Source organism: Zosterops lateralis (assembly GCF_965231275.1).
Source record: "Zosterops lateralis genome assembly, chromosome: 3".
Lineage (NCBI taxonomy): Eukaryota > Metazoa > Chordata > Aves > Passeriformes > Zosteropidae > Zosterops > Zosterops lateralis.
The window spans coordinates 113,091,787-113,104,366 of record NC_139764.1 but is presented as its reverse complement, the minus strand read 5'-3'; the positions used below and the strand labels follow the sequence as shown (position 1 = coordinate 113,104,366).

Here is a 12,580-nt window from a genome sequence, read left to right as displayed (position 1 = left end):
GGATGGGGAACAGAGCTGGGATGGGGGTGGGGAACTGGAACCGGCACCGGGATTGGAGGAACCGGGAGATCCAGAACCGGCACCGGGACTGCCCCGAGTTTGGGGGGAACCGGGACTGCCCCGAGTTTGGGGGGAACCGGGACTTGGGGACCCAGAACGGGGCACCGGGACTGCCCCGACTTTGGGGGGAACCGGGAGATCCAGAACCGGGTACCGGGACTGCCCCGAGTTTTGGGGTAACTGGGACTTGGGGACCCAAAACCGGCACCGGGACTGCCCCGACTTTGGAGGAACCGGGACTGCCCCAGATTTGGGGGAACCGGGACTTGGGGGACCCAAAACCGGCACTGGGTCTGTCCCGAGTTTTGGGGAACCGGGACTGCCCCGAGTTTTGGGGTAACCAGGACTTGGGGACCCAAAACCGGGCACCGGGACTGCCCCGAATTTGGGGGGCCTGGGAAATCCAGAACTGGGACTGACCCAAACTGGGGGAACCAGGAGATCCAGAACCGGGTACTGGGACTGCCCCGAGTTTGGGGGAACCGGGAGATCCAGAACCGGGACTGACTCGACTTTGGGGTAACCGGGACTTGGGGACCCAAAACCGAGCACTGGGACTGCCCTGACTTTGGGGTAACCGAGACTTGGGGACCCAGAACTGGGACTGCCCCGAGTTTTGGGGGAACCGGGACCGGGAGATCCAGAACGGGGCACCGGGACTGCCCCGACTTTGGGGTAACCAGGACTTGGGGACCCAGAACCGGGATTGCCCCGAGTTTGGGGGAACCAGGACTGCCCCAGGTTTGGGGGGCCTGGGAAATCCAGAACTGGGACTGACCCAAACTGGGGGAACCAGGAGATCCAGAACCGGCCACTGGGACTGACCCAAATTTGGGGAACCGGGAGATCCAAAACCGGGGCTGACTCGACTTTGGGGTAACCAGGACTTGGGGACCCAAAACCGGGCACCGGGACTGCCCCGAATTTGGGGGGCCTGGGAAATCCAGAACTGGGACTGACCCAAACTGGGGGAACCAGGAGATCCAGAACCGGGCACCGGGACTGACCCAGGGCCTGGGAAATCCAGAACTGGGACTGACCCAAACTGGGGGAACCAGGAGATCCAGAACCGGGCACCGGGACTGACCCAAATTTGGGGAACCGGGAGATCCAGAACCGGGGCTGACTCGACTTTGGGGTAACCAGGATTTGGGGACCCAAAACCGAGCACTGGGACTGCCCTGACTTTGGGGTAACTGAGACTTGGGGACCCAGAACTGGGACTGCCCCGAGTTTTGGGGGAACCGGGACTTGGGGAGATCCAGAACCGGGATTGCCCCGAGTTTGGGGGAACCAGGACTGCCCCAGGTTTGGGGGGCCTGGGAAATCCAGAACTGGGACTGACCCAAATTGGGGGAACCAGAAGATCCAGAACCGGGCACCAGGACTGACCCAAATTTGGGGAACCGGGAGATCCAGAACCGGGGCTGACTCGACTTTGGGGGAGAACCAGGAGATCCAAAACCAGGACTGACTCGACTTTGGGGTAACCAGGATTTGGGAACCCAGAACCAGCACCGGGACTGCCCCGAATTTGGAGTAACCGGGACTTGGGGACCCAAAACCGAGCCCCAAACATATCCTGACCCAAACTCTCGATCCAGCCCCGGTACCGGGGATGTTCCGGCCGCTTTTATCCATCCGGAGCCCCCCTAGAAGTGGCCCCAGGGCGGTGTCACCGTGCGGGTGGAAAAAGCTGTGGCTGAGTCACTGAGCAGGAAACCAGATTTGTGTTGCATCAGAAACTGGGTGAGCTGTCAGTCCGGTTGGAACAGCTTAGAGAGAGAAAAATAAAAAATTAATAAACCCATTCCCAAATTCCCCAAAATCTCTGCCATCTTCTCCCTTCGCAGGATGGAAAAAGAAGCCGATCCTTGTTCCAGCACCTCGACAGCTCCACCATCATCATCCTCACCATCATCTTCACCCAACCTGAAGGAAGAATTGCTCTGCCCCATCTGTTACGAGCCTTTTCGCGAGGCCGTGACCCTTCCCTGCGGCCACAACTTCTGCAAGAGCTGCGTGGGCAAATCTTGGGAAAACCGGCGTCGTTCCTGCCCCGTCTGCAAAGAAAAATCCTCCTCGTCGTCGGGAGATCTCCGAGTCAACTACACCCTCAACAACCTGGTGGGGATGATCTTGAAGGAGGAAGGGAAAAAACGGGGACGAGGAGCCGAGTTGTGTCCCATCCATTGGGAGGAATCCAAGTTTTTTTGTCTGGAGGATAAAGAGCTGGCGTGTTTTTCCTGCCGGAATTCCAAGCAGCACGAGGGGCATAAGATGAGGGCGGTGAGGGAAGCGGCGGCGGATTTTAGGGTGAGGAGAGGGTGGGTGGATGGGAGAAATATCCCCTAAAATTTTTTTTGGAGGTTGTTCATGAATTTTTAGGGGTGGGAAAAGCATCCCTAAAAAATTCGTGAGGTTGTTCTGAATTTTTAGGGGTGGGAAAATCATCCCCCGAATTTTTAGGGATGGGAAAAGCATTTGTCCCAAATTTTTAGGGGTGGGAAAATCATCCCCTGAATTTTTAGGGATGGGAAAAGCATCCCTAAAAAAATCCTGGAGGTGGTTCCTGAATTTTTAAGGGTGGGAAAATCATCCTCTGAATTTTTAGGGGTGGGAAAAACATCCTTAAAAAATTCGGGAGGTTGTTCTGAATTTTTAGAGGTGGGAAAATCATCCCCTGAATTTTTAGGGATGGGAAAAGCATCCCTAAAAAATAGCTGGAGGTTGTACCTGGATTTTTAGGGGTGGGAAAATTATCCCTAAAAAATTCAGGAGCTCGAATTTTTAGGAGTGGGAAAATTATCCCTAAAAAAAAGCTGGAGATTGTTCCCAAATTTTTAGGGGTGGGAAAAGCATCCCTAAAAAAAAGCTGGAGGTTGTCCCTGAATTTTTAGGGGTGGGAAAATCATCCCCCGAATTTTTAGGGATGGGAAAAGCATCCCTAAAAAAAAAAGCTGGAGGTTGTCCCGAATTTTTAGGGGTGGGAAAATCATCCCCTGAATTTTTAGGGATGGGAAAATTGTCCCTAAAAAAAGCTGGAGATTGTCCCGAATTTTTAGAGGTGGGAGAATGACCCCTAAAAAAAAAGCTGGAGGTTTTCCCCGAATTTTTAGGGATGGGAAAAGCATCCCTAAAAAAAAAGCTGGAGGTTGTTCCTGAATTTTTAGGGGTGGGAAAATCATCCTCCGAATTTTTAGGAATGGGAAAAGCATCCCTAAAAAAAAAACTGGAGGTTGTCCCGAATTTTTAAGGGTGGGAAAATCATCCCCTGAATTTTTAGGGATGGGAAAAGCATCCCTAAAAAAAAGCTGGAGGTTGTTCCTGAATTTTAGGGGTGGGAAAATTATCCCCCCCAAAAAGCTGGAAGTTGTTCCTGAATTTTTAGGGGTGGGAAAAGCATCCCTAAAAAAAACCCGGAGGTTGTCCCAAATTTTTAGGGGTGGGAAAATCATCTCCCGAATTTTTAGGGGTGGGAAAAGCATCCCTAAAAAAAACCTTGGAGGTTGTTCTGAATTTTTAGGGGTGGGAAAATCATTCCCTGAATTTTTAGGGGTGGGAAAATCATCCCCGAATTTTTAGGGATGGGAAAATCATCCCTAAAAAAAAGCTGGAGATTGTCCCGAATTTTTAGGGATGGGAAAAGCATCCCAAAAAAAAAAAACAAACTGGAGGTTGTTTCCTGAATTTTTAGGGGATGGGAAAATTATCCCTAAAAAAACCCTGGAGGTTCCCTAAAAAAAAAAGCAGGAGGTTGTCCAGAATTTTTAGGGGTGGGAGAATGATCCCTAAAAAAAAAGCTGGAGGTTTTTCCCAAATTTTAAGGGGTGGGAAAATTATCCCTAAAAAATTCGGGAGGTTGTCCTAAATGTTTTGGGATGAGGCAGCCACGCTTCCCTGCAGGAATTTGGATGTTCTCCTCACCTTTTAATTATCCTGGCTAATAATGCTGAGGGAAAAAATTAATGGTGATGATGATTATGATGATTATTATGATTATTCCCGGTGGTTTTGAGCCCAGTTCCTTGATCCCAGCTCGGATTCGGCCGCGCTGGTTATTCCCAGGGGTGGTTATTCCAGGGAGTTGCACAATTCCAGAAAAAAAAAAAAAAAAATAGGGAAGTGGGCAGGGAGGGGATGTGGCTGCCTGAGGAATAGGGATGGAGCCAAGAGCTGGGAATGTCGACAGACACGCCCTGACTCATCCCGACGGATTTTGGATATGGGTGGGAAAAGCCAGGCTGGGATTCCTGGGAATGGGGAATGGGAATGGGAATGGAGAAAATGGGGAATGGGAATGGGGAATGGGGAATGGGAATGGGAATGGGGAATGGGGAATGGGGAATGGGAATGGGGAATGGAATGGGGTGTGGGGAATGGGGAATGGGAATGGGGAATGGGGAATGGGGAATGGGAATGGGGAATGGGGAATGGGGAATGGGGAATGGGAATGGGAATGGGGAATGGAGGGAAGAAATGGGGAATGGGAATGGGAATGGGGAATGGGGAATGGGAATGGGAATGGGAATGGGAATGGGGAATGGGAATGGGAATGGGGAATGGGGAATGGGAATGGGAATGGGAAGATGGGAAAATGGGAAAATGGAAATAGAATGGGAATGGATGTTGACCCGGCCCACCCAAGAGGAAAAGGCTGAATGGAGCCAAGATCCGGCTCTGGGGGGGTTTTTATCCATCCAAGCAGGAAAATCCCGGGAATGGGGAAGTTCCTGAGGGTGTCTCCTCCCCGCAGGCCAAGCTGGCCAACATGGAATCTTCCCTGCGGGATAAGGCCAAGGATTTCGGGGCCGTGCGCCGATCCTACGAGTGCATCTCCCGGCACAACGAGGTGAGCGTTCCCTCCCGGAGCTGGGGTGGAGCCCTGATCCCATTCCGGGAAAATCCGGAGGGGTTGGGAAGTGGGGATGGGAATTTGGGAAGAGCAGTATGATCCTAGTGAATCTCTGAGCTCTGGGATGGGGAAGTCCAGGGAATTTGGGCTCTCCAGAGGTGGGATGGACCCCAATACTGATTGGGAATGAGGCTGGGGTGGAGCCCTGATCCCATCCCTGGAAAATCCAGGGGATTTGGGAAGTGGGGACAGGAATTTGGAAAAAGCAGAGCCATCCCAGGGAATTCCTGATCTTCAATTCCTGCTTGGAGAACTCCAGGAAAGGTGACTCGAGGGGATTTGGGCTCTCCAGAGGCGGGATTGATCCCGATCCTGGTTGGGAATGGGGCTGGGGTGGAGCCCTGATCCCACCCCAGGAAAATCCAGGGGATTTGGAAATTTGGGAAGGGCACAGTGATCACAGTGATCCCAGGGAATTCCTGAGCTCTGGGAAAGGGGAGTTTAGGGAATTCAGGTTCTCCAGAGGTGGAATTGATCCCAATCCTGATTGGGAATGGGACTGGAGTAGAACCCTGATCCCATCCCAGGAAAGGAGAGTGGAGGGGATTTGGGAAGTGGGGATGGGAATTTGGGAAGAGCAGAGTGATCCCAGTGATCCCAGGGAATTCCTGATCTTCAATTCCTGCTTTGAGAACTCCAGGAAAGGCGAGTCCAGGGGATTTGGGCTCTCCAGAGGTGGGATTGATCCCGATCCTGAATGGGAATGAGGCTGGGGTGGAGCCCTGATCCCATCCCAGGAAAATCCAGATTTGGGAAGTGAGGATGGGAAATTTGGGAAGAGCAGCACGATCCTAGTGAATCCCTGAGCTCTGGGAAGGGGCAGTCCAGAGAATTCAGGTTCTCCAGAGGTGGGATTGATCCCAATCCCAATCCTACACGTTCACTAGGGTGGAGCCCTGATCCCATCCTGGGAAAATCCAGGGGATTTGGGAATTTGGGAAGGGCACAGTGATCCCAGTGATCCCAGGGAATTCCTGATCTTCAACTCCTGCTTGGAGAGCTCCAGGAAAGGCGAGTCCAGGGAATTTGGGCTCTCCAGAGGTGAGATTGATCCTGTTCCTGATTGGGAATGGGGCTGGAGTGGAGCCCTGATCCCATCCCGGGAAAATACAGAAGATTTGGGAATTTGGGAAGGGCACAGTGATCCCAGGGAATTCCTGAGCTCTGGGAATCAGGAGTCCAGGGAATTTGGGCTCTCCAGAGGTGGGATTGATCCCAATCCTGATTGGGAATGGGGCTGGGGTGGAGCCCTGATCCCATCCCGGGAAAATTCAGGGGATTTGGAAATTTGGGAAGAGCAGCATGATCCCAGTGATCCCAGGGAATTCCTGAGCTCTGGGAAGAGGCAGTCCAGAGAATTTGGGCTCTCCAGAGGTGGGATCCATTGATCCTGATTAGGGATTCCCTGAGCAATGGGGATTTGGGAAGCAAGGACAGGAAATTTGGGAACACCAGCACGATCCCATCGCACCCCTGAACTCTGGATCCGCCCGGAACTGAACCCCCAGAGAATTCCGGGCTCTCCGTGGGGAACCACCAACATTCCCACCCATCTCACGGCCACCTCCACCTCATTCCCAGGCGGAATCGTCGCGGCTGGAGCGGCAGGTGAAGTGGGAATTCGAGAAGCTGCACAAATTCCTGCGGGACGAGGAGCAGGCGGTGCTGGGGCAGCTCCGGGAGGAGGCGCGGAGGAAGCAGGACGTGATCCAGGGAAAAATGGAGCAGCTGGAAGAGGAGAGCCGGGCCCTGCTCCGCGAGGCCGGGCAGCTCCAGGCCGACCTCAAGGAGGACGACTACACATTCCTGATGGTAATTCCCAATCCAGGATTCCTGCTTCAGAATTCTGGGATCTGATTCTGAGTGTCCGGGATCCCCCTCTGGGTCTGGATTCCCGTTTCTCCTGTTGTCGGAATTCCGGGATCCCGCTCTGGGTCTGGATTCCCGTTGTCGGAATTCCGGGATCTGATTCCGGGTGTCCGGGATCCTGCTCTGGGTCTGGATTCCCATTTCTCCCATTGGTTGTCGGAATTCTGGGATCTGATTCCAGGATCCCGCTCTGGGTCTGGATTCCCATTGGTTGTCGGAATTCTGGGATCTGATTCCGTGTGTCCGGGATCCCGCTCTGGGTCTGGATTCCTGTTTCTCCCGTTGGCTGTCAGAATTCCGGGATCTGATTCTGGGTGTCTGGGATCCCGCTCTGGGTCTGGATTCCCGTTTCTCCCGTTGGCTGTCGGAATTCCGGGATCTGATTCCAGGATCCCACTCTGGGTCTGGATTCCCTTTTCTCCCATTGGTTGTTGGAATTCCAGGATCTGATTCCGGGATCCCGCTCTGGGTCTGGATTCCCGTTTCTCCCATTGTCGGAATTCCGGGATCTGATTCCGGGATCCCCTTCTGGGTCTGGATTCCCGTTTCTCCCGTTGTCGGAATTCCGGGATCTGATTCCGGGTGTCCGGGATCTCGCTCTGGGTCTGGATTCCCGTTGGCTGTCGGAATTCTGGGATCTGATTCCTGTTGTTTTCCTAAGGCGTAAATTTAAGAAATCTCAACTAATCCTTTATAGTAGATTAAATATATATATATTTATATTATAAAATATATTTTTTTATTTTTATATATTATATATTATATATAAATATATATATTTATTTATAATATAAAATATTTATATATATATTAGAATATATTTCAACTGGTATTTTAGAACATATTTTAGCATAAATTTAAGAAATCTCAACTAATCCTTTATAGTAGATTAAATATATATATATAAAATAAAATTTATTTATTTATTTATTTTATATATTATATATATATAAAAATATATATATTTATTTATAATATAAAAATATTTATATATATATATTAGAATATATTTTAACTGGTATTTTAGAATATATTTTAGCATAAATTTAAGAAATCTCAACTAATCCTTTATAGTAGATTAAATATATATATATTTATATTATAAAATATATTTATTTTTTATATATATATATTATTTATTTATTTATTTATTTTATATTATATATATATAAATATATATATTTATCTATAATATAAAAATATTTATATATATTAGAATATGTTTCAACTGGTATTTTAGAATATATTTTAGCATAAATTTAGGAAATCTCAACTAATCCTTTATAGTAGATTAAACATATATATATTATAAAATATATTTATTTATTTATTTTTATATATTTATATATATATAAATATATATATTTATTTATAATATAAAAAATTATATATATATTAGAATATATTTCGAGTGCTATTTTAGAATATATTTTAGCATAAATTTAAGAAATCTCAGCTAATCCTTTATAGTAGATTAAAGAACATATTCAAATATATTTCAAGTGGTATTTTAGAATATATGAGATGGCATTTAGTAACACTGTACCTATTACCCTTTTGCATATATTTAAACATTACAAACATTATACATTAAACGTTATAAAACATGAAACATTATAAAACCTTCAGCATAATCTAAAAAAATAAACTAAAAAAAACTAGCCTAAATAACAGAGTTAAGAGCACAGATAAAAAGAAGAACACAGACTCTAAGATTATACGTTCTCTTAAAATCGTGCCAAAAAAAGCCAATAAACACACACACACAAAAAAAAAAAAAAAAAAAAAAAAAAAAAAAAAAAAAGTAAAGAAGTGAATAAAAGAAGTGAATAAAAGAAAACCACCCCCACTAAAAACTGAGCATGCCCAGAAAAGCGTAGAATAATTACCACACCAAAACAAGAGTAAGCAAGAAATGAATATATGAGACCTCAGAAAATAAAAAAAGAGAGAAAATCCCCTAAAAAATTGTGAGTGTCTTTAATAAAATTATTCCCCACGCGTCAATAAATACACACCACTCTAACAACTAATAACAGTTGTAGAATTTTTATTCTGTAACGTTTCGTTTCCTCTTTTCTTTTCCAGACACACAAGAACCGTAAGAGGAGGTGAGTCCTGATTTCTTGTCGTGTTTATGGAGATCTGGGAATGGCTGAGCCCTTCCCCGGGCTCTGGAATGATGTCCCTGCTCCAAGAAAATTCCAGGATGTCCCCTGGGTGCTCCAGGCAGGATGGGGACACAAAGCGGAATTTCAGGGTTTTGTGGGAAGCATCAAATCCCAAGTTTTGTGTGGGAATTGAGGGAGAACAAGATTGGGAGGCAGGTCCCGATTCCCCGTCGTGTCCATGGGGATCTGGGAATGGCTGAGCCCTTCCGTAAAGTCTGGAATGATGTCCCTGCTCCAAGAAAATTCCAGGATGTCCCCTGGGTGCTCCGGGCAGGATGGGGACACAAAGCGGAATTTTGGGGTTTTGTGGGAAGCATCAAATCCCAAGTTTTGTGTGGGAATTGAGGGAGAACAAGCTTGGGAGGCAGGTCCCGATTCCCCGTCGTGTCCGTGGGGATCTGGGAATGGCTGAGCCCTTCCCTGGGGTCTGGAATGATGTCCTTGCTCCAAGAAAATTCCAGGACGTCCCTTGGGTGCTCTGGGCAGGATGGAGACAAAAAGCAGAATTTCAGGGTTTTGTGGGAAGCATCAAATCCCAAGTTTTTTGTGGGAATTGAGGGAGAACAAGGTTGGGAGGTGGGTCCCGATTCCCCGTCGTGTCCGTGGGGATCTGGGAATGGCTGAGCCCTTCCGTAAAGTCTGGAATGATGTCCCTGCTCCAAGAAAATTCCAGGATGTCCCCTGGGTGCTCCGGGCAGGATGGGGACACAAAGCGGAATTTCGGGGTTTTATGGGAAGCATCAAATCCCAGGTTTTGTGTGGGAATTGAGGGATAACAAGGTTGGACACGATTCCCTGTCGTGTCCGTGGGGATCTGGGAATTGGCTGAGCCCTTCCCTGGGGTCTGGAATGATGTCCCTGCTCCAAGAAAATTCCAGTGTTCCCTCCAAGACGTGCTGGATGTCCCCTGGATGCTCCGGGCAGGATAAGGACACAAAGCAGAATTTCAGGGTTTTGTGGGAAGCATCAAATCCCAAGTTTTGTGTGGGAATTGAGGGAGAACAAGGTTGGGAGGCAGGTCCCGATTCCCCGTCGTGTCCGTGGGGATCTGGGAATTGGCTGAGCCCTTCCCTGAGGTCTGGAATGATGTCCCTGCTCCAAGAAAATTCCAGGATGTCCCGTGGGTGCTCCAGGCAGGATGGGGACACAAAACAGAATTTCAGGGTTTTATGGGAAGCATCAAATCCCAGGTTTTGTGTGGGAATTGAGGGAGAACGAGCTTGGGAGACGCCAGATGATCTTGGGAATGTCGGGAGCCTCATCCCAATATTTTCCCCATGATCAATCCCTGCCCTAGGATCGCCTGCACGGCCGAGGAGCCGGAAGCTGTTCCCTCGGGAATGCTCCTGGACGTGGCCAAATATTTGGGATCACTCCAGTACAACGTGTGGAAGAAGATGTTGGACTCCATCACAGCAGGTGAGGAGATCAGGAATGTCTGGAAAGGGGTTTTCCAGGGGTGGGAAGATGGGAAAAGGGGAGATGGATCCTTCCCTAAAGGGTGGTTGTGGGGTCTGGAAAGATGGGAAAAGTGGAGATGGATCCTCTCCTGAAGGGTGACTGTGGGGTCTGGAAATATGGGAATGGTGGAGATGGATCCTTCCCCAAAGGGTGGTCTTGGGGTCTGGAAAGATGGGAATGGTGGAGCTCTGGGATAAACCTGGACTGGGATTGGAGAAGTCAAGGGAGGAGCTTTTGCCCTGAAAAGGAAACCCACGTTTCCCAGGGGTGACGTGGGTTTGGGACAAATCCATGGATGGATGGATGGATGGATGGAGGGATGGATGGATGGATGGATGGATGGATGGATGGAGGGATGGATGGATGGATGGATGGATGGATGGATGGATGGATGGAGGGATGGATGGAGGGAAGGATGGATGGATGGATGGATAGATGGAGGGATGGATGGATGGAGGGATGGATGGAGGGATGGATGGATGGAGGGATGGATGGAGGGATGGATGGATGGATGGATGGATGGAGGGATGGATGGATGAATGGAGGGAGGGATGGATGAATCCATGGATGAATCCACGGATGGATAGGGAATGGACAGATGGATCCATGGCCAGATAGGGATGACTGGATAGGGATAGATGGATAGGGATGGATCCATGGGTGGATGGATGGACCCATGGAAGGATCCATGGGTGAATGGATCCATGGATAGGGATGGATCCATGGGTGGATGGATGGATGGATCCATGGTTAGGGATGGATGGATGGATGGATGGACAGATGGACGGACCCCCTGGAAGGATCCATGGATAGATGGAGGGATGAATCCATGGATGGATAGATGGATGGATCCATGGGTGGATGGATCCATGGAAGGATCCATGGAGGCGCAGATCCATGAATGACTCCATGGGTGGATCCACGGAGTAATCCCCAGAGGGAGGGACACCCGTCTCCCTACCAAACCACAAACTTCCCCTAAAACCTTCCCCCTTCCCACCCAGTCCCGTTCAGCCTGGACCCCAACTCCGCCGCGGGCTGGCTCGAGGTCTCCGAGGACCTTTCCAGCGTCACCAACCGCAGCTACAAACTCTCCGTGGAAAACCCGGAGCGCTTCACCTCCGCCCCCTGCATCCTGGGATCCCGCGGCTTCTCCGAAGGCTTCCACACCTGGGAGGTCGACCTGGGCGGGCTGACCAACTGGAGGGTGGGAGTATCCCGACCCCAACGAGGCTCCGACTGGACTTTCCACCACGATTCCCGCTCCGGTTTTTGGTACATCTACCACCTCCCCGGCAAAGACGAGTGTTGGGCTTCCAACGCCGTGCGCTCGGAGGCGGCGCCGGGAAACCTCCGGAAGGTCCGGGTGGAGCTGGATTGCACCGAGGGGGAATTGTCCTTCTACGACGCCGACGTCCGCAGCCACATCTACACCTTCCACGAGAAGTTTGGAGGGGTTGTTTTCCCCTATTTCTACGTGGGAGCGCCCCAAGGGGACGCCGAGGCAAAGACGCTCCGGATTTGCCCACTGAGGGTTCGTATCCATGAGGATATTCCAGATTAAGGAGGGTCTTCTTCCTCCTGGTGGGGTTTTCCAGGTGTTTTTTTATCGGCTTTTCCAGGAAATAAAAAAAAAAAGAAGAAAGCAGCAGGGATAATAAAAATATTATTTGTTTGTAGTATCTCAGGTTTTTATCGTTAATAAATATTAATAAATTCTCCCCTTGTGTGTGTGTGGTGCTGTTCCCAAATTTTCCCAAATTTTCCCAAATTTTCCAAAATTTTCCCTGATTTTCCCTAATTTTCCTGCCTCTCTCTCTCACATGGGTCTTGGCTTTGGGAAGGAGGAATATCCCTTGATTTATCCCTTAAATAAATAAGGAATTAAACCATTTTGGGGGGAGCTTTTCCTGGAGTTTTCAGGGATCCAGAACTTCCTGCTGTCGGAATGGAAAAATCTCATTTTGGATTTGGCTGGACCAGAAGTTCCTCTCCTTTTGCATGGAAAACCATCCCATGGAACATCCCATGGGAGTTTCCCATCTCCTCCACCACCCTTTTTCCCGTGGTTTTATCCCTCCGAGGGGCTTTTCCATGAATTCCC

At 49.1% G+C, this 12,580-nt stretch overlaps 1 protein-coding gene across 2 annotated transcripts; it reads left to right on the top strand.

Annotated features, from left to right (window-relative positions):
* Window positions 1-1,663: 1,663 nt before the first annotated feature.
* Window positions 1,664-12,040, top strand: TRIM35 (tripartite motif containing 35; the record flags this gene model as incomplete). Of its 2 annotated transcripts, XM_083858589.1 has the most annotated exons (7): window positions 1,664-1,809; window positions 1,914-2,376; window positions 4,817-4,912; window positions 6,557-6,787; window positions 8,933-8,955; window positions 10,313-10,434; window positions 11,481-12,040. In XM_083858589.1, the coding sequence occupies exons 2-7, from the start codon at window positions 1,915-1,917 to the stop codon at window positions 12,038-12,040; spliced, it is 1,494 nt and encodes a 497-aa protein (XP_083714715.1). In that variant the 5' UTR covers window positions 1,664-1,809; window position 1,914. The 2 variants fall into 2 exon arrangements, with proteins under 2 accessions (XP_083714715.1, XP_083714714.1); XM_083858588.1 differs by having other exon boundaries at window positions 1,664-2,376.
* Window positions 12,041-12,580: the final 540 nt, after the last annotated feature.